General features: G+C 32.0%; 1 protein-coding gene across 1 annotated transcript in view; it reads left to right on the forward strand.

Moving 5' to 3' along the window:
• The window catches only part of LOC126750421 (uncharacterized), a 46517-nt gene extending 27374 nt beyond the window's left edge, over window positions 1-19143 (forward strand). Inside the window, exon 4 of the mRNA XM_050460047.1 lies at window positions 18447-19143. Within this exon, the coding sequence (XP_050316004.1) occupies window positions 18447-19111 (665 nt within the window). The 3' untranslated portion in view covers window positions 19112-19143. The remainder of the gene's footprint in view (window positions 1-18446) is intronic.
• Window positions 19144-23785: the final 4642 nt, after the last annotated feature.

Raw genomic sequence — 23785 nt, forward strand, 5'->3', positions numbered from 1 at the left:
ATTTTAATTTTTTGAGATAGTCTAATAGTTTTAATAATTTATCAAATTAAGCAACTGAACTATCTACTTTTATGAAATGTGAAATATACTATCTCTATGTGTTTTAAAGTTTTGAACAAAATGCAAAACGATTTTAGATACATTTCATTAAAGAAGTTCATATTTGATGTCTAATAAATAATTGATAAGGAATATGTTTTCTTAAGGGAAGTCTAATGTTCTCAGTTATGTTTTCGGGCGTTTTTAATTATCAAAACTAAGTTTTAAGTCTCACGATGATGAGTTTTAATGGGAATGCATAACTTTTAAAACAAGAGTGGCCTTTATTTTGTAAAGATAGGACTTCTTTCAAGAAAACAACTTCCCTATTTTAGATACAGTTCTACAGATATCATTTAAAAAAAATTTTTTTTGGTAATTTTCCAAAAAAGTTCTTATTTCTTTTTGGGTTAGCCCAATAAGCCATAGTTTCTTTTAGTGCGATTTTTGTCAATTGTTTTAAAACTTGTTTTATTTTCAGGTAAGTATATTACAGAATATATATTTTTTTGCTGCACATCATGTAAGCTATAATATTTATGTCACAAAAAAATATTATAGCTTAATAATATAGAAAGTGCCTTGGTTACACATTCCTCTTTTAACTTTTGAACTGATCTTAATACTTGGGCTATATATCTTATGATATTTCAGTCAAAATCAGCTAAACACCAAAACAATCTGAGCCTCTTCTTTATATTTTTGGAATATTATTAAGTAGCAGTAGAAGACGCATAAAAATAGTTCTGGGTCTACAAGCTGATCTCAATAAACTCCAATCTTACTGCTTAAAAAACTATGTCATTAAATACAGGAAATTAAAATAACATAATTTTTTTTAATGATTACTTAAATTCCTCAATATTAAGAGACAAAGGAAACAATTTAGAAACAATGATACTTTAATTACACTAAAATGCCTATGGTAGCATTGTAAAAGTCGGCGGTCGTTTATAGTTTAGGTGAAGTTACTTGGTCAAGCTCCAAAATTGAGTATGTACAAAATACAATCAACATACTACATATACGCATTGAAATAGACTGCAAAATATATTGCGATATTTAGTGATCGATTCCCGTATATATTTACGGTCGATTCGAGTCTTTCCACAGCCGCCGGCCCGTTCAGCAATCAATATTTGTCAGATAAAGATCGGCAAGTTTGGCGCGGATAACGTGAAACAGACGAAGATACGAGATTCTTTCGATGCTGTTGGGATTGAATTGTGAACGGGCCGGGAATATTAGTCAGAGTCGCGCGGTCAAAAATAGGAAATGCGATTATTTTATACGTTTTATTATTCTTATTTTACATTTTTCTTCAAATAAACGATATACGAATATAAGTAAAATATTAACTTGTATTGCGTTCTATTATTTATAAACGTCATTTTTTACTAGATATTATAAATTATATTTACGTGTTACAAATTCCTAACTCACTATTGGGATCTCGGTATTTTTGGAGAACATGAAGACTCTCAGTGACGACATTAAAACTATTAAGACATCTTTTGCAAGCTCGTTTGATGAACTGAAAACTGATTTGGCTGCGGTAAAATCTTCAATCACTCAGCAGCATCCTCCGCTGTCTGAAGCTTCTCCATACATGCCACCTAGTATGGATACTGTTTTAACTGAAGTCAACGATAGAGCACTGAGGGCTAACAATATTATAGTATACAATGTACCTGAATCCAATTGTAATAAAATTCAAGACAGAATCCAAGATGATCAGCAAAAGGTATCTGAACTTCTGTTATCTATAAACAAGGAATCGGCTGTAGACAAAATGGGCAAGGTGATTAGATTGGGAAAGCAAAGAGATAATTATGTTCGGCCACTTAAGGTAGTGTTTTCCGAGAGCAGGATAGTTAAGGATATACTGTCGGCTGGACGAAAGGTGTTTGGGAATCATACATATAAAATTAAAGATGATTTAACCATGATGCAGAGATAGTGCATCAAACGGGTGGTCACTGAACACAATAGAAGGAAGAATAGTGGTGAAACAAATCTTTCAATTAAATATAAAAATGATGCACCATATATCGCTACGACTACTGATACTTATAAATCTAGAGAATACAAGAAAAAACACTGTTTAGACCCATTACAAGTATTTTGTTTTAATGTTGGTGGTTTGAGGACTAAAATTGAAGAACTCCGTAAACTAGTTTTATGTTGTCAATACAGTGTGTTGGTGTTTGTGGAGAGTTAGCTCTCTGATAGACTCTCTGATGCTGAGTTGGCTATAAAATCATTTAACCTGTTCCGCTGTGATAGATCTCGTGTCACTAGCAGTAAGAACCAAGGTGGGGGAGTATTAATATATATAAGTGATAGAATTAGTTCTAAAAGGATTAAGTTGGCATATGATTCTGTGGAACAATTGTTTATATCATGTAAAGTGGGTAACAATAATCTTATTATTGGAGGGGTTTATATTCTCCCTAATTCTAAAATCAGTTTGTATGAAAACCATTGCCACTCGATAGATATTCTCCGGCAGGAGTATTCTGATTACGATTTTTATGTCTTCGGTGATTTTAATGTACCAAATGCTCGCTGGGGCAGTGATAATCTTGGCGCTCTGGTTGAGTGCAGTCCTAACTCTCCAGGTTTAACTCTAGGTCAGTTTTATGCTTATTTGAATTTTTTTCAAAAAATAACAATACCTAATGATAGATTGGTTTATTTGGATCTGATCTTTACTAATAAAAGTAATCTTGTGGTAACAGAAGCAATCGACTACCTTTTTGATAGATCTTAAAACCACAAAGCGTACAACTTTCAATTAGATTTGTGTGATGAATTCAAGCCAAATGTAGAGTATGTAGAATTTTATTATAATTTTAAGCTTGCAGATTATGATGGCATTAATAATTACTTGTCTGGAATTGACTGGACTACAATACTGAACACGACTGATATTAACATAGCTGTCTCTCAATTCTATCACATTTTAAACATGGCAATAGCCCTTTTTGTTCCTCTCAAAAGATATAAGACATCTGATTTTCCCAAGTGGTTCTCGGGTGAACTTAAATATCTAGTTACACAGAAGAAGATTGATTACAAGAATTACATCAGTACTCGTGATCAATCTGATTATGTCACTTTTTCTAATCTCAGGGCGAGGTGCAAAACTTCTACTACCGTGATTATATTTCAAATTTAGACCAATTAGTGTGTACTGACCCGAAAAGCTTTTGGTATCACCTCAACAGTAGGAAGGCAGTAAATAAAATTTCAAATTCAACGTATTATGGTGATAATGAATTTTCTGGTTGCGAACAGATAGCGGAGGGTTTTGCCCAGTTTTTTTCAACTGTCTACAATACTAATATAAATAAAAATAACAATTATTATATGGGTCAACAGGTGGGAGAAAATATGACAAGTCCTAATCCCCAACTGTCTGTTGGTTTGATTTTTGATAAAATTTTAAAATTAAGGGCCAAAGTTAGTTCAGGTCCTGATAGGATACCAAACTATTTTTTACAAAAATGTGTCTGTACTGTTTCTCGCCCTCTATTCTTCCTTTTTCAGAAATCCTTTGGCTCAGGACTCTTTCTGTCATTATGGAAGCATAGTTTTGTGGTACCAATATTTAAATCAGATGATAATGACCAAATAGGCAACTATAGGGGCGTTTGCATCCAGTGGGCCATTCCAAAACTGTTGGACAGTCTTATCTATGACAAAATTTATTTTTATTGCAAGGAGCTGTTGCTCAATCAGCAGCATGGGTTTAGTTCGGGCAGATCTACGATCACTAACTTGTTGATCTATCAGCAGGATCTGTTGGATGCATTGGAAAGGGGATGTCAGATGGATGTGATTTATACAGACTTCTCCAACGCTTTTGATAGAGTCGATCACAGAATCTTGCAGGAGAAACTTAGAGTATTTGGTGTCTCCAATCATATAGTTGCCTGGTTCACAAGCTTCTTGTCAGGCCGGACTCAGCAATGCCCTTTAACATTTTCATTAATGATATAGCTACATGTTCTGAAAATAGTGCCTTTTTATTGTTTGCAGATGACCTGAAATTTTATAGAGTAATCCAGACTCCCAAAGACCAAATTTTGTTACAGAATGACCTGAATAGGCTAAATGATTGGTGTGTCAACAATATCTTATTCTTAAACATAAAGAAATGTAATTATATTACTTTTCACAAAAGAAGTAAAAAAGTTGTAACATCATACAATATAGAGGGAAGCCCTGTTCAGTATTTTGATCAAGGATCTTGGCATTTATTTTGACGATCATTTAAATTTTAATATACACATAAATAATATAGTGGTTAGGTCCTCCAGGGTTCTGGGTTTTGTTCTGCGTAACTGTAGAGACCTGTAAGAGAGTGTACATGTCCTTGGTGGTTTCTTTATTGGAGTATGGCTCAATGATATTGTCCCCCTATTCATGAACAGCTGTCTGGCCCTTGAAAGGATTCAGAATAAGTTTTTGAGATTTTGTCTATTTAAATTAAATTTGGAAATACCGAACGATCATGTTTATGATGATGCACGGGAAGTGCTGGCTATGACAACATTGAGAGAAAGACGTATTCGTGGTGATTTAACCTTTGTATTTAAGCTTCTTAATGGTCTGATTGTATGCCCCGACCTTTTCGGTAGAATTAGCTTCAATGTCCCCTCAAGACTCTTGAGACGAAACCGACTATTTGCTTTGCCTTTTCACGGTACCAACTATGCCACTCACTCCCCTATCGAAAGAACCTTAAATATTATCAACCATAAGGATATTGAAGTTGTGGGCATTGGCTTGTCTAGTTTTAGGAATAAAATTAGAGAGATTGTGTAAACTCTTCTGTTGATTTTATTTTGGTTTGCCTGTAAAAAACATTTTTCTATTTTAGCTATTTTAAGTTATGGTTAGGTGTAACTATTGAACTTTGTAATATTTTTTTTTGTAATGTGGTTGATCCCGTCTATTAAATAAATAAAACTAAAAAAATAAAAAAAATAAATATAAGTGATACGGAGATGGTTAAATTTAGGGCAAAGTTTCGCACTTTTGAGCCTAAAAATTCTTTGTGCCATTTGAAAATTTGTATAAAAAATATTAAAATTTATATTTCTTGTTGGGGTGCTACTGGACCACCTCTTTTGTACGTGGAAATAACGTTGCGAAGAATCAATCATTTCTTAAGATCCCTGCATTAATATATAGGTCTGTATATGGTAATAATTAAAACAATTTTGAATTTTGTGAGTGTGTTAAAATTAGCATGGTGCAGACTTTGCTCATCCTAAAATCGGTTTCGCGTTTATATTATACTGTAGTTCTTGTTGTTATTCTCTTTGTTATATACTGTTGATGTTTTGTTTTATTTACTTTCGTCTCATGTTTTGAACAATAAAAATGTAATTTTTGCGGCCTTTTGATACTAGTGATAATGAATCGAATAGTTGTGGTAAATATTTTTAGGCACTTCATAATGTGTTAGTTTATGATTGTTTTACCGATCAAATTTTAAGAGAGTATCAATGTCTTAACACGTGTCATTTTTAACCTAAATATATTTTAAACCTGAATTATAATTTTTGTAATAATACAATTTTGTATAATACAATATACATTAAAAAATATCATTAATATTTGCTTAATAAACAAAAATACAGTACGGTTTTTAAGATAAAAATTCAAGGTTAAATTGAATTTTTAACATTAAAATTAACGAGTCACTTATTTTGGGTATTATGTCACTTATATGAAATATAAATTTAGAAAATACTATCTCATACGCTCAACTATTAAAAAGAAGAAGAAAATAGATTAACTCACATATATAAAATATATTTGAACTTAAATTTTGAATGAAACCTTTCGTTATATTTACTTTAAGTCTTAAATATAATAATTAAATTAGAAATAATAGATACCGCAAATTAATCCAATTATAATTCATACCAATGACGAATCCAGTTCTGAAGAGATGGATAGGGATGCTAAATAGGTAAGCATTTTTGGACGTAAAAAAATTTGTGTGCAAAATGATGAATATATTTAACTTCACTTATATTTGATTTCGATAAGACCAAAAAATTCCGGTTATCAATGAAATTTCATTGTTTAGCGGGAATTTTGGGCTTATCGAAACAAATATCAGCGGAGACAAGTATAACAATATTCTATTGCAGCACGGCCACGACATTATTTTATACCTGTGTTACAACAAACCACCCACCTTTTTGAAATTTTATTTAATGATTAAAAAAAAACTGTATAAAAAATGTGTCATTAAATCCAACCACGACTTTGGCGAGACTTGATAAATGTTTATGTTGGTTGTAAAATAATATTTTTACTATATATATTAGAGAAACAAAAATTATATGCACGCCAATATGCACGCCAATGCCTTATAAAAAAAACGCCGCGTGCTAAACGTTTTTAGTTTTTATATTTGTCCAAGTAACTTCACCTAAACTATACCCGCTCAGTTGGAAATCCTGGTTATGATGTATATATTGATAAACTGGAACGCAATCAGAATAAATTCTTAACGTGCATGATTTTTAAAATTTTTTAATTTAACAATGAATTTAAATTGCTGTTAAGCGAACCTAAAGCATCATGGAATCATTAGGGGTATAATATTGATTGTTGCATTTATCGTCAATAATACCACAAAGAATTTTAAGAAATCCTCGTGGTTTTGTGATTCCTGTGGATCATACTAATAGCTCTGCAAATTCACCATTAAACAAGATCTACATACTATGAGGAATTAGGTTTTTATCATGCATCAAAAAATCATCGGTTTTGGATTAGGTATCTTTTTGCTTTTTTTATTTTCCTTTCTTTAATGTAATTAAATAACTTTTCATTCCTACTAATTTAATATGTGCACACATTTCTTAAATAATTGCCTCATTGGGTTCCCAAATTGAAATTAATAAATAAAGGTCATAACTTGCCTTAAGCCTTATTCTGTTCGCATTGCACTTATGGTCCTGGCTAGGTTTTCCCTAATTGATCGAAAAATGTTTATCATTAAGCATCTGCATCTGCAAACATTGAGAGAATTCGAGAAAATATCCAATACAATCCAGCGAAAATATTGACTTTTATTTATTATTTTCGCTGGATTGATTGGTATTGAACCTTCATGTTTACTTATTATTCTCTCTTATTTGACCAACTGTACTTAGCCTACAATGAAGCTAGAAGGCCATTGCGAATGCAAATATTACATAGTGAAAAACGAATAACTTTATTGAAAAGTCCAATAAAAAGTCGATTCTGTCACTAATTAATCTTTCATATCCAGAGATTCGTAAAAGTGGATCTGCCGCCCAAAAGCTCATACTGTTCTTTCCGACTAACACCCATGTTTCATTACCAGAATTAAAAGTTGGCTTTAGAAAATATTCTTCCAACCAGGTCGAAACTCATTGACTAATTGAACAATAAATTTAAAGGAATAATATATTCACCCTTTCCAAGGAAAAAATAAAGGTACAATCAGTGTCATAAAAAAGAGGACATAGCAAAGAATCTATGACAATAAACATTTCAGATTTTTGAATCATAAATTCTTAAGGATTTTTTAATAGTCTAAAGCGGATAAGAAAGATTCAACCAGAAATATATTTTCATTTTCCGTCATATTCAGATTATAATTCTGCACCTCAGCATCCCAAATTAGCACTCTCAGGTATCATGTAAAACACGATAATTATAAATTATTCCATTAAGGTTCGCATAGACCGCGTGCTTATGTTTAGATTTATTCGTATGTCAGTTACTATTTTATACGTTACTTAGTCTAGATTGATGTCGTTTAAGTGGGTTGTTAATTCAATAACTTTGTACCACGAATTACATTACAGCACGTTTTGCTTAGGTAACATCCATTCATTTTAGCGGTTTATCTGAATCCACTTTGTCAAAATCACATAAATCTATTTGGGGTTTTGCCATATGGGTTAGAGTAATTGTGTCTTAAATTTTTAATATAACTGAATTATTATGAATTTCCGGTTCTAATTCTTTTTACAGTTCTGGGTATATTTTTATATCGGTAACGAAATTATGAAAACCCTATTTGATAAGTTGATGCTATAATAAATTGATGCTTAGCCAATAGAGATATTTACGCTTTTCACATATTTTGATAAAATTTGTTTGCTCCATTTCTTGAATAGAAGTGGTAGTAGTGAAGGGGAAACCAGTGAGCAAGCCTAAATATGATCACTATTCTTAAAAGTTTCAATCGATTTTGTGCCTAATTTATTTGAGTTTGCTAGTAAGAAAAGAGACTGTTTCCCCTTATACTAATGAGAATAGGATTATTGGGTGTTGCTCTCATGTTCCTTTAATTCTGGCGTTTAATTTGGCATATACAGGGTGTCCCACAATGAACGTCACACCCAACTTTTTTTTAAATGGCACCAGCATTATTTTTTCTAATGTTTGGAATGCTTGCAAAATTATTAATTCAATTTCATTTTAAAAATCATGTGTTAACATGAAGGCAAGTAATTTTTAAATTTCAAAATTAAAATGTTTCTGTTGCAAAAATTAAAATAGCAAGTTTCTTTTTAAATTCAATTTATTTTTTCTAGAATATTTTAACACCATATGAATCTGTTTTACATAATTTAAATCTCATAATTTAATTGAATGCTCAAATTGAGATCCATCAGCTTCCACTTAAGCTTCATATCTCCGAGAGATTTGTCTTGTGCAAGCTGCAGTAATCATGGGAGCAGTAAATTGTTTGACAGGCTTCACGAATTTGGTTTTTAAGCTCTTCAAGATTATCGGATGGTCGTTAAACAATATCCTTTAAATAACCCCAGACAAAAAAAATCCAATAGGGTCATATCCGGAGACTGGCCACCTAATAAGACTCCTATTTCCAATCCACCTTTGAGGAAGGCTATTATCTAATTCTTCTGTTATTATTTGCGCATTATAGGGTGGAGTGCCATCTTGTTACCAAATCATTAAATTGCGCTCTAAAATAGGCACGTCTTCATAATAAGTTCACACAGTGTATTTTGAAGAAAATTTAATTACCGCTCTGAAGTTAATGTACCTTCATAAGAGTACGGTCCAATAAAATGTCCATTATAAACACTGCCCATAGGTTTATGCCGATTGAAAGCGATTTTCCATCATCTATCGGGGTTTTTAGACCAATAATGTGTATTATGTCTATTAAAACCCAAAGGGATACAATAAACCACCTTCGTGTTTTAATTCGTCATAATTCCGTGTCTTGGTAACAAGTGTGTGTCATTAGTCTTCCGCCGTTCAGGTCTGATGATGCTCAACTCTTTAAGCGAAACATGTAACCGTTGAGAACGAGACTTTATGTTTTTTCGCCTATTTAAAAGAGAAAAACCCAAACAACTCAAATTAGCCCGTAGAAGTTTGTGATCTATTAGGTCGAATGCTTTGCTGTAATCAAGCAGAACTAGTGCTATAGTATTACCTTTATCAAATATTTCATATATGTCAGCTAGGACGCATTATAATATAGAAATTGTATTATAGCCTTCACAAAAGCCTGATTGAGTAGAACTAAATAGGATTAAAGAGATAGAAGCGCTTGAGATAAGTAGCCATTTAGGAATAAATAAATTTTTCCTGGATCTTTGAATACACATGCAACAAACCTACAGGTCCCAGACAAAAAACGTTACTAGTTTAATATTTTTGGCCAAAGGAAGAACCACAGATGATATTTGATGTTTATTGAATTGACATTTACTAAAAAGATGTGTAAGAAAAGAAACTATAACATGGATAACCGAGTTTCATCATTTGGATATTTATGATATCAGACTCACAGACGTACGATTTAATAGTAGATATTGCTTTTGGAACATTAATCTCCTAATAAATGCAAACTGAAAACTAAGTGTCGAATATACTTGATTTTATTTATTTATATTATTACTAGTACTATCAATTTATACAGTAACTTATTTCGCTCTATTTTCATGATTCTTATTACATCCGTAAACCGTGGTGTTTTTGGATTTGTGTTTTGGACTCTTTAAATAGGTGCATGGCAACTAAATAACGTCAATAATTTGTATTTTTTAAACATATGGTTTTTCAAGATCAAAATATTTGAATTTTCGAAATACAACATATTTAGGTTTTCTGCTTAGGTATTCTACACAAAAGATGACACGATATTAGATGCTGATGGTCTGTTGCATATCACGATTTTTTATTTCTCCTCACATACTATTATATACAGGGTGTTTATTTGAAAACTGCCCACCACGGATTTATCGAAAACCACTGTTTAAAAAAAAACGCCGAAATACGTCAAAAGGTTTGTCAAGGGGGACAACTTTCTAACCTAAAATTACTTCACCCCTTTTTACCCATTGCCCCCCAGGGTCATCCCCTTAAAAATTTTAAATGGCAAGGGGTATCGAGTAATAGCTTGCTTAAAAGGTCTTTCGAAGTCTTTTATTTTGATTTTTTTAAATCGGTTGATTCGTTTTCGAGAAAATTAGAAAAATCTTTGTTTATCTTAATTTGTTCAGATAGAAAACAAAAACATGAAAATATCATAAAATCTTAGAAAGAGCAAGTAAAGCGTTATTAAGAGAAAGAATTTAATTTCATAGATATAATAAAAATAATTTAAATATTGAAATACAAAAATTTAAAAATAACTTATTTAATTTAGTTAATTAAAATGATTTCAATCATATATCTTTCTGTATAAATAATTTTCAAAAACAAAAACAAATTCACATAAATAAAATAAATCTACTTTATAATGAAAATAAATGTAAATCAAGAACTTTTTAACACAAATAATAAAGATTTTATAAATAAAACTGTTATTAATTTGTCAGATAGAGTTTTATCTGATACAGAATACTTGTTCTTTCTAGAGGTCTCAATTACTCAATTACTCCAAAAATTCTGCCAAAATTAAATATCATTTCAGCTATAGAAAATGCGACGAAAGACTTACCAAGGGATCAACAAGATGTATTTAGAATTGGGACAATGATAGAAATTGAAAAACCAATTAAAATTAAACAAAATCTAAACTCTTTAGAATTAAAAGCTTTAAAGACACTTTAAATCCGATAATACTATTACCGTTGATTGAATATTTGGGATACCAAATATTCAATCAACGCTATTACAATACTTGATGCTACTGTTCTTTTAAATATTAACACTTATGAAAATAAATTAAATTTAATAATTAATGATGGTGATTATTCTAAATTATCTAAAGATCCTACAGAAAAAATTGAAAGACAAATTTTTAATTTACTTAAAAAGCATAAAAACCAATTTTCTGATATTGATAGATTTAAATTAACTCCACATAATAGTAAATCACCACATTTTTATGGTTTACCAAAAATACATAAAATAAATGTTCCTTTAAGACCTATAGTTAGTAGCATAAATCCACCTACTACTCATCCTCTTGAAAATATCTTTTAAATATCTTAACTCCATACACTAATAATTCTGATTCTTACATTAAAAATTTTCAACACTTTTTAGAAAAACTTTCTACAATTTCTTTTAACCCTCATGATCTATTGGTAAGTTTTGATGGTGTAAGTCCTTTTACTAATGTTCCTGTTGACAAAACTTTAAATATTGTTAAAAATAAATTAGAGAATGATAACAATTTGGCAGAACGTACAACACTAAGGCCGGTTGCACTGTGCCTATACCTTCAAGATAATTCTCTTTTAATTCGGAGAAGAACGGAGTGGGTGCGTGAAATATATTTGAAAAGAGACGAATTCCGTGAATTTCATTATTTTATGGAAGACTTATCTAATGACCAATAATTACTGTATCATGGTTATACACGTATGAAGAAAGAAACTTTTGAATATATTCTGAACATTAACTAAGGCGACTAAATACAGTAACTTTCGCGACACAATATCACCTGAAGAACGATTGATTGTAACTTTGAGGTAAGGAAGTAAAATATAGTTCTTTTATTCATACTTCTTTATTCAAAACATACCTTACATATTATATTAATTACTGGGGTTTGGATTAAATACTGAGGGAAAGCACCTGTTGAGAATTGTGGACAAATATATTCTTGCGATAGTCCTTGTGCTGAATTATTTTGTGACATACTGGGATCAACATTAAACTGGGTCGAGTCACTAGATTGATCAAGCAATACCACAGGAGGTACAGCATTTTATTCGTCTATAAGAACTTGTTGCAATTTTGATCTTACCATTAATTTGCGATGATTGGGGATATCTTTTAAAAAGCAGCAGGCTCATTAGAAATTGGGCATCAGGATTATTTATAGTCTCTTGAAAGCACTTTAACTTTTCCTCTTCAATCTGTAATAGTCTTGTATCGATTTCATCTGCCTGACGTGTTTTAATTTTTCTTCTAATTGGAGATTTAAAAGTCTTCTTTGGAATTTGTTCGCTACTTGGTTCTGAAAATTGACCGGGGGACGGCGAAAGGCTTTTACACATTGTACTTCGAAGAAATAGCAGAAGCTGAAAATATGTCCATTTGGAATCGAGATCTGAAGTACTTTCTTGGCCAGATTTTTTGTTGCTGACTTTTTTGAGCTCCTTCCCAAAAGTATCTTGTAGACCTCGCCATTTCTTTTTTAGCTCATCAACTGAAAAATAAAATAAAATTTGTCTTTTATTACAGGTACCTAGCGACAGGTTCATCTTTCAAGACTCTTGGATATTCATTTAGAATTTCAGACAATACTGTTGGTTGTATTGTATATGAAACTTGTAACGTTATTTGGGAAAATCTTTCCGAAATTCATATGAAGTTTCCATCAAATGAAAATATGGTTAATATATCTAATGATTTTTGAACAAAATGGAGGTTTCCTAATTGTTCTGGGAGCATTGACGGTAAACATATACGGATAAACGCGCCAACGCACTCTGGCAGCATGTTTCGTAATTATAAATCATTTTTCTCAATTGTCTTGCAAGCTGTTGTAGATGCAACCTACAGATTTATTACTATAGATGTGGGAGCCTATGGCACAGTGGCGGCTCGTGACAGTTCAGGGAGGTAGGGCCAAACCTTGATCTAATTTTATCATGACCGAACGAGTGATCGAAATTATTACATTTTATTATCAAAATTAAAACGCAATAAGTTTTCTATTTTTTTTGTAGATAAAAATATACATTTTTAAAAAAATTTGAAATTTAAGGAAATGAACTTACCAAAACTACGTGGAAATGTCAATACTTCAGGCAACATACAGTTTTCCATATTTACAGTAAGGTACACAAATAAGTAATTTTATTGTTTTTAATAACTCAAAAAAATCAGTAACTCAAAAAAAGTATATAATATAATAGTCAATTAAACTGAATTGTTTTACTTAAAGTACACGATATATTGGACTTTATTCTGCGTTCTTTTTTGTTAGCAAATTTGTCGATTACTTTATTATTAAAGTCCTTAATTGAATTAACAAATTGCTTCTCTGCGGATAACATACCTAGCGCACTGAGTCTTTCCTCTTTCATTGTGTTTCTAAGAAAAGTTTTAATTCTTTTTAACATTGAAAAACACCTTTCTGCTTCCGATGTCGTCATAGGCATGGTTGCCAGGGCACTTAATAATTGTATGGTCTCCTCAAAGGTACATTTTAAGCAGTCTTCGTTTAATAACACCAAGAGTGGCACAGCTCCAGATCCTGAAATTGAATTTAGTTCCTCTCTTTCATATAAAACTTGCAATTCTGTTTTAAGCCTATTTTTATTTAAAAAAAAAAAATTCTCTACATGTTTCTTCTAGGTACTTTTCTGGAAAACATTCTCTATACACGGAAAATTGTTCATGGGCAAATAAATTTGTAGCCACTAAGTGTCCAGTGAAATTAAATCTTAATTTTATTTGCATCAAAATTGCATCACAGATTTCTAAAGCTGTTTGCTTCTTAGTATTTTCTACTACAGAGGTACGCAATCTCTTTGATTGTGGTTCTCCTTCACCTTGTGATGTTGTATTTATTTCAATTTCCTGAATAATTTGGTCCATATTATCCCTAATAAGTTGTATTGCTCTTTCAAAGTTGTGTAAGTCTTGTTTTATTTTTACCGAATCCGTACATTCTTTTTGTAACTGATTAAAAATTACTTCTACACGAGGCATAATTTTATGGAAAATTGATAGCCAGAAAACAAAATTTTTACTTTGCAATTTCAACTTATTTCCACTGGCTTGATTAACTGAGGTGTTATCGCGTGATGTTGTTTCGATAATTTCCATTACAGTAATGAAATTTTGTCTATTTTCATAAACAGTATTTATTCCTCTTGATTGGAAATTCCAGCGAGTTTGAGATGAGCGCGGTAATCTTTTCTCAATAACTTCATCCAATATTTTGGTTCTTTGAGGAGAAACAGAAAAAAAGAAACATAACCCAGTCAAGTTTGCAAAAAAAATTCGAGTCTCGGAATTAATGGAAGTCGCACTGGCCATTATTAAATTTACTTGATGTGCATAGCAGTGAATATAATTAGCCAAAGGGTATTTTACTTTAATTTTTGCTTGTACTCCATTCAAACATCCACTCATAACCGATGCTCCATCATAACTTTGCGCAATTAATTTATTGGGGTGATTTTTAAGTAAAGGGTCCAAAACTTGAAGTATGCACTGGGAGATTGATTCAGCGTCATGGTCTTTTGGATTGTAAAAATTCCAGAATCTTTCAACAGGCTTACCAGCATGCAAGTATCTAAAAACAATTACGAGTTGAAACTCACAAGCAACGTCAGTGGTTTCGTCGGCGATAACAGCCACAAATGGAGAGTTCCCTATTTCTTCTGTCACCTCTTCATGATATACATCTAACATACACTCTAGAAGCTCATTTTGTATTATTTTGGATGTCCCTTTAAAAACTGTTGATTTTTGAATATGATCCTTAAGCGTTTTGTTTAATTCTGAGCTAAAATTAATTAATTCCCGAAATATTCCTTTATTTTCGGATGTCTCTTTTTCATTGTGGCCTCTGAGAGCCAACTCAAATGCACCACGAAAACGAATGCAATTTATAATTTGATTTAACACATATCTATTTTTTTCAATTTGTTTATTTTTTTCAATAAGTTGGCTCTGGTATGCCGAGTTTTTATATTAAATTTACCAAGCATAGAAAAATTGAAAATATTGTTCATGTGTACCTTGGATTTTTCATGTGTTTTCATTTTCTCCCATACGTGAACCAGATCATCTGTTCCTCTTCGAGACCAGGATTCCTCTCCTCCAAATAAAACACACATAAAGCAAAATAGCTTATTAGACGTATCACACCCGCACACCCAAATATTTTTGGCATAAATATTCCTAATAAATTTACGCGAACGCACTTTTTGTCCACCTTGAGTTTTTTCTATATTTAAATCGGGCAACGGTCGCCCTAACTCCTTTATTTCTACTTTTTGTTCCAATGAAAAAGTGGAAAATGGATTTGCTTTTAAAAAACTAATTTTATTCATTGTTTTTAACGGAACCGCGAACGCCCGATGAATAATCAAAACAAACAATATCACGCACGCTTCGCTAGAAAAGATTCTATTGGTTTGGAGCCCGGCCCAAAATTATTTAATTTGCCATAGCTTTACCACATTGTTTCAAGGACATTTGCTGTGATTATTCGATGTAACACGCATCGGTACGGGGCCTGGCACGACAACTACGTCTTCGATTTCGCATTAGCGAAATTTGCGGAATCTTGCACTGGCTGCGTTCCAGTATTTTAATTTTCTAATTGGTATTAAATATTAATATACAGATATTTTTTTGGACTGAAGTAAAATTTAAAAAATAAATAATTTTTTTTATTTTCAACGTTTATTAGGTAGAGCCATGGCACTGTGGCTCTACCCCAAAAGCCGCCACTGCGTATGGCAAAGAGAGTGACGGTGAAATATTCTCTCATTCAAATCTCTCAAGACAACTGGAAAATGGTGCTCTCAACGCAAGCCAGGAAAAAGTATTACCAGGCACTAACATAGCTTTGCCTCACTTCTTAGTTGGTGATGAAGCTTACCCGTTAAAGACATATCTCATGCGTCCCTATCCCCAAAGAAATTTGGGACCGGAAGAAAAAATATTTAACAAACGCTTAACAAATGTAAGGCAAGTTGTTGAGTGTGCCTTTGGTATTCTGAGCAGCAAATAGAGATTATTATTAAAAGCAATTGAAGTAAATCCCGATCGTGCTGATGTCATAATAAAATGTATATGTTTACTTCATAACGTTATAATTGATAAGGAAGGTTTTTATGATTTGCCTATGGAAATACCACTGCCACAAAATAAAATTAAAAACAGATTCATGACTGCAGGAGAAAATAGAACCACAACGAAAGCCCACAACATTAGAGATGCACTTAAAAATTATTTTGCTCGTAACACTTAAAGAAAAAATTATAATATAAATAACTAAACTAATATAATTAACTTAATCATTAAAACTGTTAATTTATCTGTTAATTATTAATAGCCGTATTAATAAATTTACTTACCAGATATTTTCATTTCTGTGGATATTTCTAACCATGCCTTGGGCTGAAGATCTCGTAATTGATAACTTGAATCTTTCTGATCCCACAAACATTTGTGATTGTAAACCAAGTTAATTAGTTTTTCTACATCCATGTCTATATATTTTATTTAATTAATGTAATAGAACGGAAGTAGATAACGGTAGTAGATAAAACTACCGAAACGTTGGTTCAAATTAAGTATTTTCTAAAAAGTAGGTCTTCTTGTTGTTTTTATCGTTTTTTTAATTTTAATATTAATAACAAAGTTAGGTAGGATATTGAAAAGAAGAAACGAGCTCAGAGATTAATAGATTGAACCTCAGCTCCTAGGTATATAAAAAATCTATTATACCTCAAGTAAATTATTGTATTTAAAACTTATTGAACTTAAATTAAATTAAGTGGATCGAACGGTATCATTACAGATTTGAGTTCATATTTCTTTTAAATACGTGAAAAAGTCTATTTTCTTGTTCTTTTTAATTTTTGAGCGTGTGAGATAAAAATTTTTAAATTGATTGTTACTATAAGTGACGTACTACCCAATATAATAAGTAACTCATTATGAATTCGTCACAACAATACAGATTTTACTTATATTTTGTTCAGCGACGTTAATATTCTATTTTTTCCCATAATACTGACGACACTTTTAACTGCGGTATTCGTATCGTTGTTTTTGGGAATTTCACATATTACGGCATTTAAAAATCTTAAGTTTAAACTTGACATCGCAGTAGTTTTTTTTTCTTTATAGCTTCCGGCTTCAAGGAAGGTTTTATTGCAAGTGAGTGTCCCTTATGGACCTCACCACTGTGTGGTGAAGTCAAGTCAGGATCTTCTGGTGGAAAAGATAATGGGTGAAGTAAGGATAAACCAAAAGAGGACAAAGAAAAAAATAATACGCCAGTAGAGGATGAAGAACTAAAGGATGAAATAGACAAAAGGGAGCTTAACGATTACGATTCACCAAGTGCCGCCGTCGGACTGTTACTTGAACTGCATTTATTATTTTTGGTTTATTGTAAATTTTTGTTTAAATTATTTTCGCAATATATATATATATATATATGTGTTTTTTATATTTTAATGACTTCCTGTTGAAATTTCTTAGGTATCATTAATAAAACTATACAAGGTAGAGATGTTATCAGATGTTAAAGCAAAGTGCTCCATATATGTTAACTTTTTCTCAACATTATTATTGATTTATTTTTGTATTTTAACATTTTAGTTCCTGCATTCTTGAATGGTCCAATAGCAAGCAATTGTCCTGAAACAGTTCTTCCCCACTACGAGTATACAGCTCTCTGTGGCAGAATTAACCTTGCAGGTTCCCCTGGGATTAACACAGGCAGAGGTCGTGAAGATGATTATAATATGTTGGACTGTTCATCGCGATCAATTTCTTCTGTTTGTTTGGTTATATTGTTTGTAATTTATTTGTTGGGTAATAAATGGTTTGTGGTTAGTTAAACATAGTTTTTATGAACCAAAGCATAACCTTAAGGTGCCTAGTGCTTTAAGTAGCAAATATTTATCCTATATAATTCAATACTCCGCAATCTGACTTCAATTAAAATGAAATTTCAGTGATATACGCCATGTAGTGCGAGACATTTTTGAGACTTTGTAAGTTAACTCTTTGTTTATTTGCAATATTTCTAAAGACAGATTCCTTCAAAGTTAAGAATCTTCATCAATTTATTCTCAAATCAGGAAATATCGTTGTGGTAATCGTTTAAATCCAATTCGGATCGTTGGTAGAAGTAAACAGTAAAATTTTTATATAAAATGGTCAGGCATCACATCTCGTTACACTTTTTTTTAATGTTATAGATTCTACCTTCAAGGAAGGTCCAATAGTAAGCGAATGTCCTCCATCGATCTCACCAAGCAAGAAGTATCCGGCCTTGTGTGGCGAAAGCAAGTCAGCAGGTTCACCTAGTGGACAAGGAAATGGAGGAAAAGAGAATAGTGGACAAGGAAATGGAGGAAAAGAGAATAGTGGACAAGGAAATGGAGGAAAAGAGAATGGTGGACAAGGAAATGGAGGAAAAGAGAATAGTGGACAAGGAAATGGAGGAAAAGAGAATAGTGGACAAGGAAATGGAGGAAAAGAAAATAGTGGACAAGGAAATGGAGGAAAAGAGAATAATGGACAAGGAAATGGAGGAAAAGAGAATAGTGGACAAGGGCATGGAGGAAAAGGAAATGGCGGACAGGGGAATGGAGGACAAAAAGATGATGGACAAAAGGATGGTAGTCAAGGAGAGGGTGGACAAGGGAACGGAGGACAAGAGGTTGGTGGGCAAGAAAATGGCGGACAACAGGATAACGGGATAAAAGGGTGTGATGAAAAATGGGATGAAACATACGCGGGCGATGTACAAGAAAGGGAGGATCAGTATGAACACTATGACTATAATGCTCAAAGTGATGCTGTCAATCTATTTATTGAGCAAAATTTATTCTATTTAGCTTATTGTATGTTTCTTATTTAAATGCTGGTAAAAAATATATGTTTGTGGCCAAATTGCTTTTCTTTACTATTCATCGGGTCTTAAATAGTATAAAAGGCTATTATTTATGGATAGTGTGATCGAATTCTAAAGAAGAGGAGTTCATATCGTTATATTTTTTTGCTTTTCTATCATTTTATGTTTTTATTATATGTTTTGTACCTCTCGCATTTAGAGAGGATCAAATAGCAAATATTCTCTATTTAATTCTTTCTACATCGAACAAAGCAGATGGAAGATTTGTCGTAATGACTAAAGTTATGTTGCGCAAGATGGAACTGATTGGAAAATATAATATTTGTTAAAAATAAATGTTTCCATTTGTTTGCCTTTTTTTATAAGTTTATGTGTTCCACCATAATGACTTGAAATACACACAGTGTTTGAAAGAGAAAATATTTTTGCATATGTCTGTATATCATAAAAAATGTTGTTCTGTTACCTGGCGATTCATATATTTTTTTAGGTGCAAAAGTGTGAAAAAAATTCTAAAGATCAATTTATCAAAATTCCTAATTCCACATAATCAACTTATGGAAAAAGATTATCGATCTCTTCTTGAGGAAGATTATTCCACTCTGTACGTGTTGCCGCAATCAGCTCTTGAACCAATAACCCGGTGGGTTTGGTGTCTTTAATATGGCTTTTGAAAGGTGACCTAACAGGATTCACGTCCGGCGAATTTGCTGGCTAGTTCATTCGCTGGAGTTTGGCATCAGCCAACATATTTTAGATCCTTCTAGTGAAATGTGGACAGGCGTTGTTACCCATAAAAATGAAATTTAGTCCAAATTGAGATAGAACAATTAGCTTTGTAATACTTTCTAGCTAAATGTTTCCTTTTAGCGTTTCCGGTATATGAATAAGTTGAGTGCAATAACCACAGAACATAACTGTCCCTTCTTGGTAAGGAACCACTTCTTTAGAAAAAGCTAAACATGCTGCCCGTCCTGGCTGTCTCTTTACCTTACACCACGGCTTCACTTATCAATCCAAATCAGAACTCATCTAAAAACGGATATTTCTCTCTTCATTAAGGTAAAAGTCAGTGTTGTAAATGCCACATGCTAAACGGCCACCTTTATCTGCTCTAGTTCTAGTACTAGTTAAACTAAATTTTGTACTGCCTAAATTCCACCTTCAGAAAGTACGTCTCTACCTCGATCCGATCCTGTTTGATTGTAGTAGAGAGAGAGTTTATCAAAGAGTTAGTGATATAGAAACTGAAGATATGCAAAACAGTAGAGAACTAAATAAGCCACCTTCAACATTTTCTTTTCGATCAAATAAAAAAATTAAAATTTGTGTTTCCAGAATTTCAAAGCCCGGATACAGAAAAAACTTTATAATGGATACCAGAGTAGTTCGTGTAAGGTTGTATCAAACGCATTTTTCCAATTAACACGTGCCATTGACAATGTTCGCTTATACTGAATTGAATGATGCATTTGTCTATTAGTAAGTTCTCTTTAGATACTACAAATCCTCTTCTTTTCTTACATTCTTTTACCACTAAGAATTCAGTAGTCTTGATCTGTAATTCTTTGATTAAACTAGGTGGCCTTATTTCAGTACCCAAAATGTCATGCAAGACTTTTGCATACGACATGACAGAATGGAATATAGAGAAGTAGGGGGATATAACACAGGCTAAAAACATCATTTCAGAGATTTTTTAAAACAAAGAGACTCTTGATTCGCCTCCTGCTCAGAGCGATAATGTGTAGCCTCCAAGTCGACTTGAAGCCTAGGTTAACCCCCAGGAACTCTACCTTCTCCAGATTCACCGACTCATTCACACCATTTAAATTCCTTATTGAATATACCAGATGCCTAGTTTCAAACCATTCTTTCGTCCTGTCCTGTGCCACCTTAGCAAAGAGAGAGTGTACTTGATATTTTGTCAAAATTTATTTAAATTTATTTATATATATTAAAAAACTAGTGGTCCCAAAGTAGACCTTTGGGGATCTGCAATATTTAAGACTCTCTGAAGCTGACACCTTTAACATGCTCACTTGCGGTACCTGGTTTTCTAAGTAAGATTTTATAAGCATAACACTTTAAGGACTAAAATTATCTTTTAGGAGTTTTTGCAAGACGATATCATGATTAATACAATCAAAAGCTTTGCTCAAATCACACAATAGAACGGAGATGTATTTCATGTCGTGAAATGTCAAGTAACGTGAGATACAAGATCCAAAATCCCCAGGACAAAATTTTTGTTCTTTTTAAAGCAAAATTGGCTTTCTGAGAGACAATTATTATTTTCCTCCAAAAATGTAACAAGAGCAATATATTTCTCACCATTTTTGGACATGACTGACAGTAAAGAAATGGATCTATATTTCTCACACAGCTCTTTATCACCCTTTATATAAATTGAACACACTATGGCTTTTTTGAGGAGAGTTGGAAAAATATTTGCTCTAAGGCATAAAGGCTTTAACAAATTATTGACAGCAATTGTTATTAAGTTTTTTATTGCTTTAATTAATTTTACATTGAGACCAAACATATCTCAACTATCTTTGCTTATAAAATTATTTGTAACATCACGTACTCTATTAGGTGACACTTCCTCAAAGTTGAAATGATCCTACTGATTGTATGAAAAATAGGTGTGACAAGAGCAATGATAGTTGTATTTGGGATGGTTTTAAACAAATTAGAAGCAGTATTTGACATAAGTTATTAAATGTATCTGGATCTATGTTTGGTAAAATTGAACTGTCTTTTATTATTCCTCGATGGCTACTTATTAATTTCCATATTGACTTAGTAGGGCTACTAGAAGACTGGACCATATTGTCATTTGAATTAATTTTTGCCTGCTGTAGAGCGATTTTATAATCTTTGCAAAATTGTAGATAAGCATTATTTATGTGAGAGGTTGCCTGTAATGTTTATGTAATTCAGACAAAAAAGAGAGTTTAAAGGAGAGAACTTGAAGGTCATATATGCTAGTGTGCTTCTAGTTGCTCAAAAAAAAATGTCAAAATTAGCGAATTATTAAAATTTTGTTAGTCCCCATGATATACCCATACGCCATGTTTTCGTGATATATGTAATGAGAACAAGGCGCATTGAAGGTCGATATCTCGGCTCCCTTGGGCTTTGTAGCCATAATTTTAACGGTTTTTTCTTTCTTTTATCATTCAGATTCTAACGAGACTCTCAAAAATCGTAATTCTTTTATTACCAGAGATCTCGCATTTTGGCCAGAGGCCAACTTTGGGCTCAAGAAAACTATTAAAAATGGCATTTTTATAATTTTCAAGGTGTTCTCATTCCTGTAGAACCAATATCTCAACGGGCTGGGTTGGATTGGAAAATGAACCGTATTTATTTACCTTTTATCTTGAAAATATGATATTTCTCTGGACTACCTAGAAAACCAGAGAATGACGTATAACGTCAAAATATGGTAATTTAATGACGTAATCAGCAAAATGCCCTTGTGACGATGAAATAACGTCATTTGAATAATAATTAAAAAGAGAAATTACATTAGCGTTTCTGGAATGTCAATTTTGACATATAAAATAAATAAGTGAGGTTAATATCAAATGAGTTTTATTGTTATTAAATGATTCACTCATTAACAAATAAGTTAAAACCATATTTACATTTCTAAGTAGAGAATCGACCTGTCTTTTACCGGCATGGCGTTCTGTGTTGCCAAATTAGATATTTTCTAGCTAGATCCAGTGGATTTAGTTTCGATTTATGATGATGTGGCGTATAGTAAAATACTAAAAATATTATTTAGCTCTGGACAGGTTAAATTTATGAACGTAATAAATAATTCCTGCAAAAAAATTAGTAGTTTAACTCCATAAGCTATGAAGGTTTGAAATTGATGATAATGAAGTGTTGGCAACACTGCACCTTTGATATTATCGTCATATGCTCTTCTATTTGTGGATGGCGTTCATGATTACCGCCATACTCCTACAGGATTTCCGTTTGACAATTGATAGTTGCTGGATTGGTCTTTCTAGTTTCTTTATAATGCAGGGCTTAATCGTAATAACCTTACTTTGATTGATTTATATGTTTTATTATGTTTCATATTTATGCTTTATATTGATTTTAGCACCTTTTGTATAAATAATAGTTGGAACGACTATTGTATTTAATTTTGTTATAGCATAATATTTTTATGATTTCTTACTTTTTTAACATGTCACCACACTGATCTTTAATAGCAACAGTCATGAAAGTGTTAGTTATTTAACTACTATTGAAATAACTATTTTATTATTAAGAAGTTGAGGTATGAATATTTAAAAAATAATAAAAATGTTTAGAGAGGTTTTTTGCATTTTGATTTTTAGTACCTTAATTTAAATAAAAAAAAACTATCTAACTCTTAAATTTTTTTTATTTAATTAAATTTTGTCTTTCCTGACAAGGGAATCCTGACAAGAAACAAGTTCTCCTGATCGTCCTGTAGAGAATAGTCGCTTATGAGTGAAAATTAAATCATATCATAATGAAAAAGAAAATAGATATAAATACCATTGCGTTTGCCGGATTACAGTTTTAAATTTAGAGGAAAAGAAAATTATATTTTTATTGTAAATGTAAATGACGAGTGAAGTGTTAATGATGAGCCAGCGGATATATATATTTTACCAAATTTGGAAG

The sequence above is a fragment of the Anthonomus grandis genome, chromosome 2 (genome assembly GCF_022605725.1).
Source record: "Anthonomus grandis grandis chromosome 2, icAntGran1.3, whole genome shotgun sequence".
Taxonomy (NCBI): Eukaryota; Metazoa; Arthropoda; class Insecta; order Coleoptera; family Curculionidae; genus Anthonomus; species Anthonomus grandis.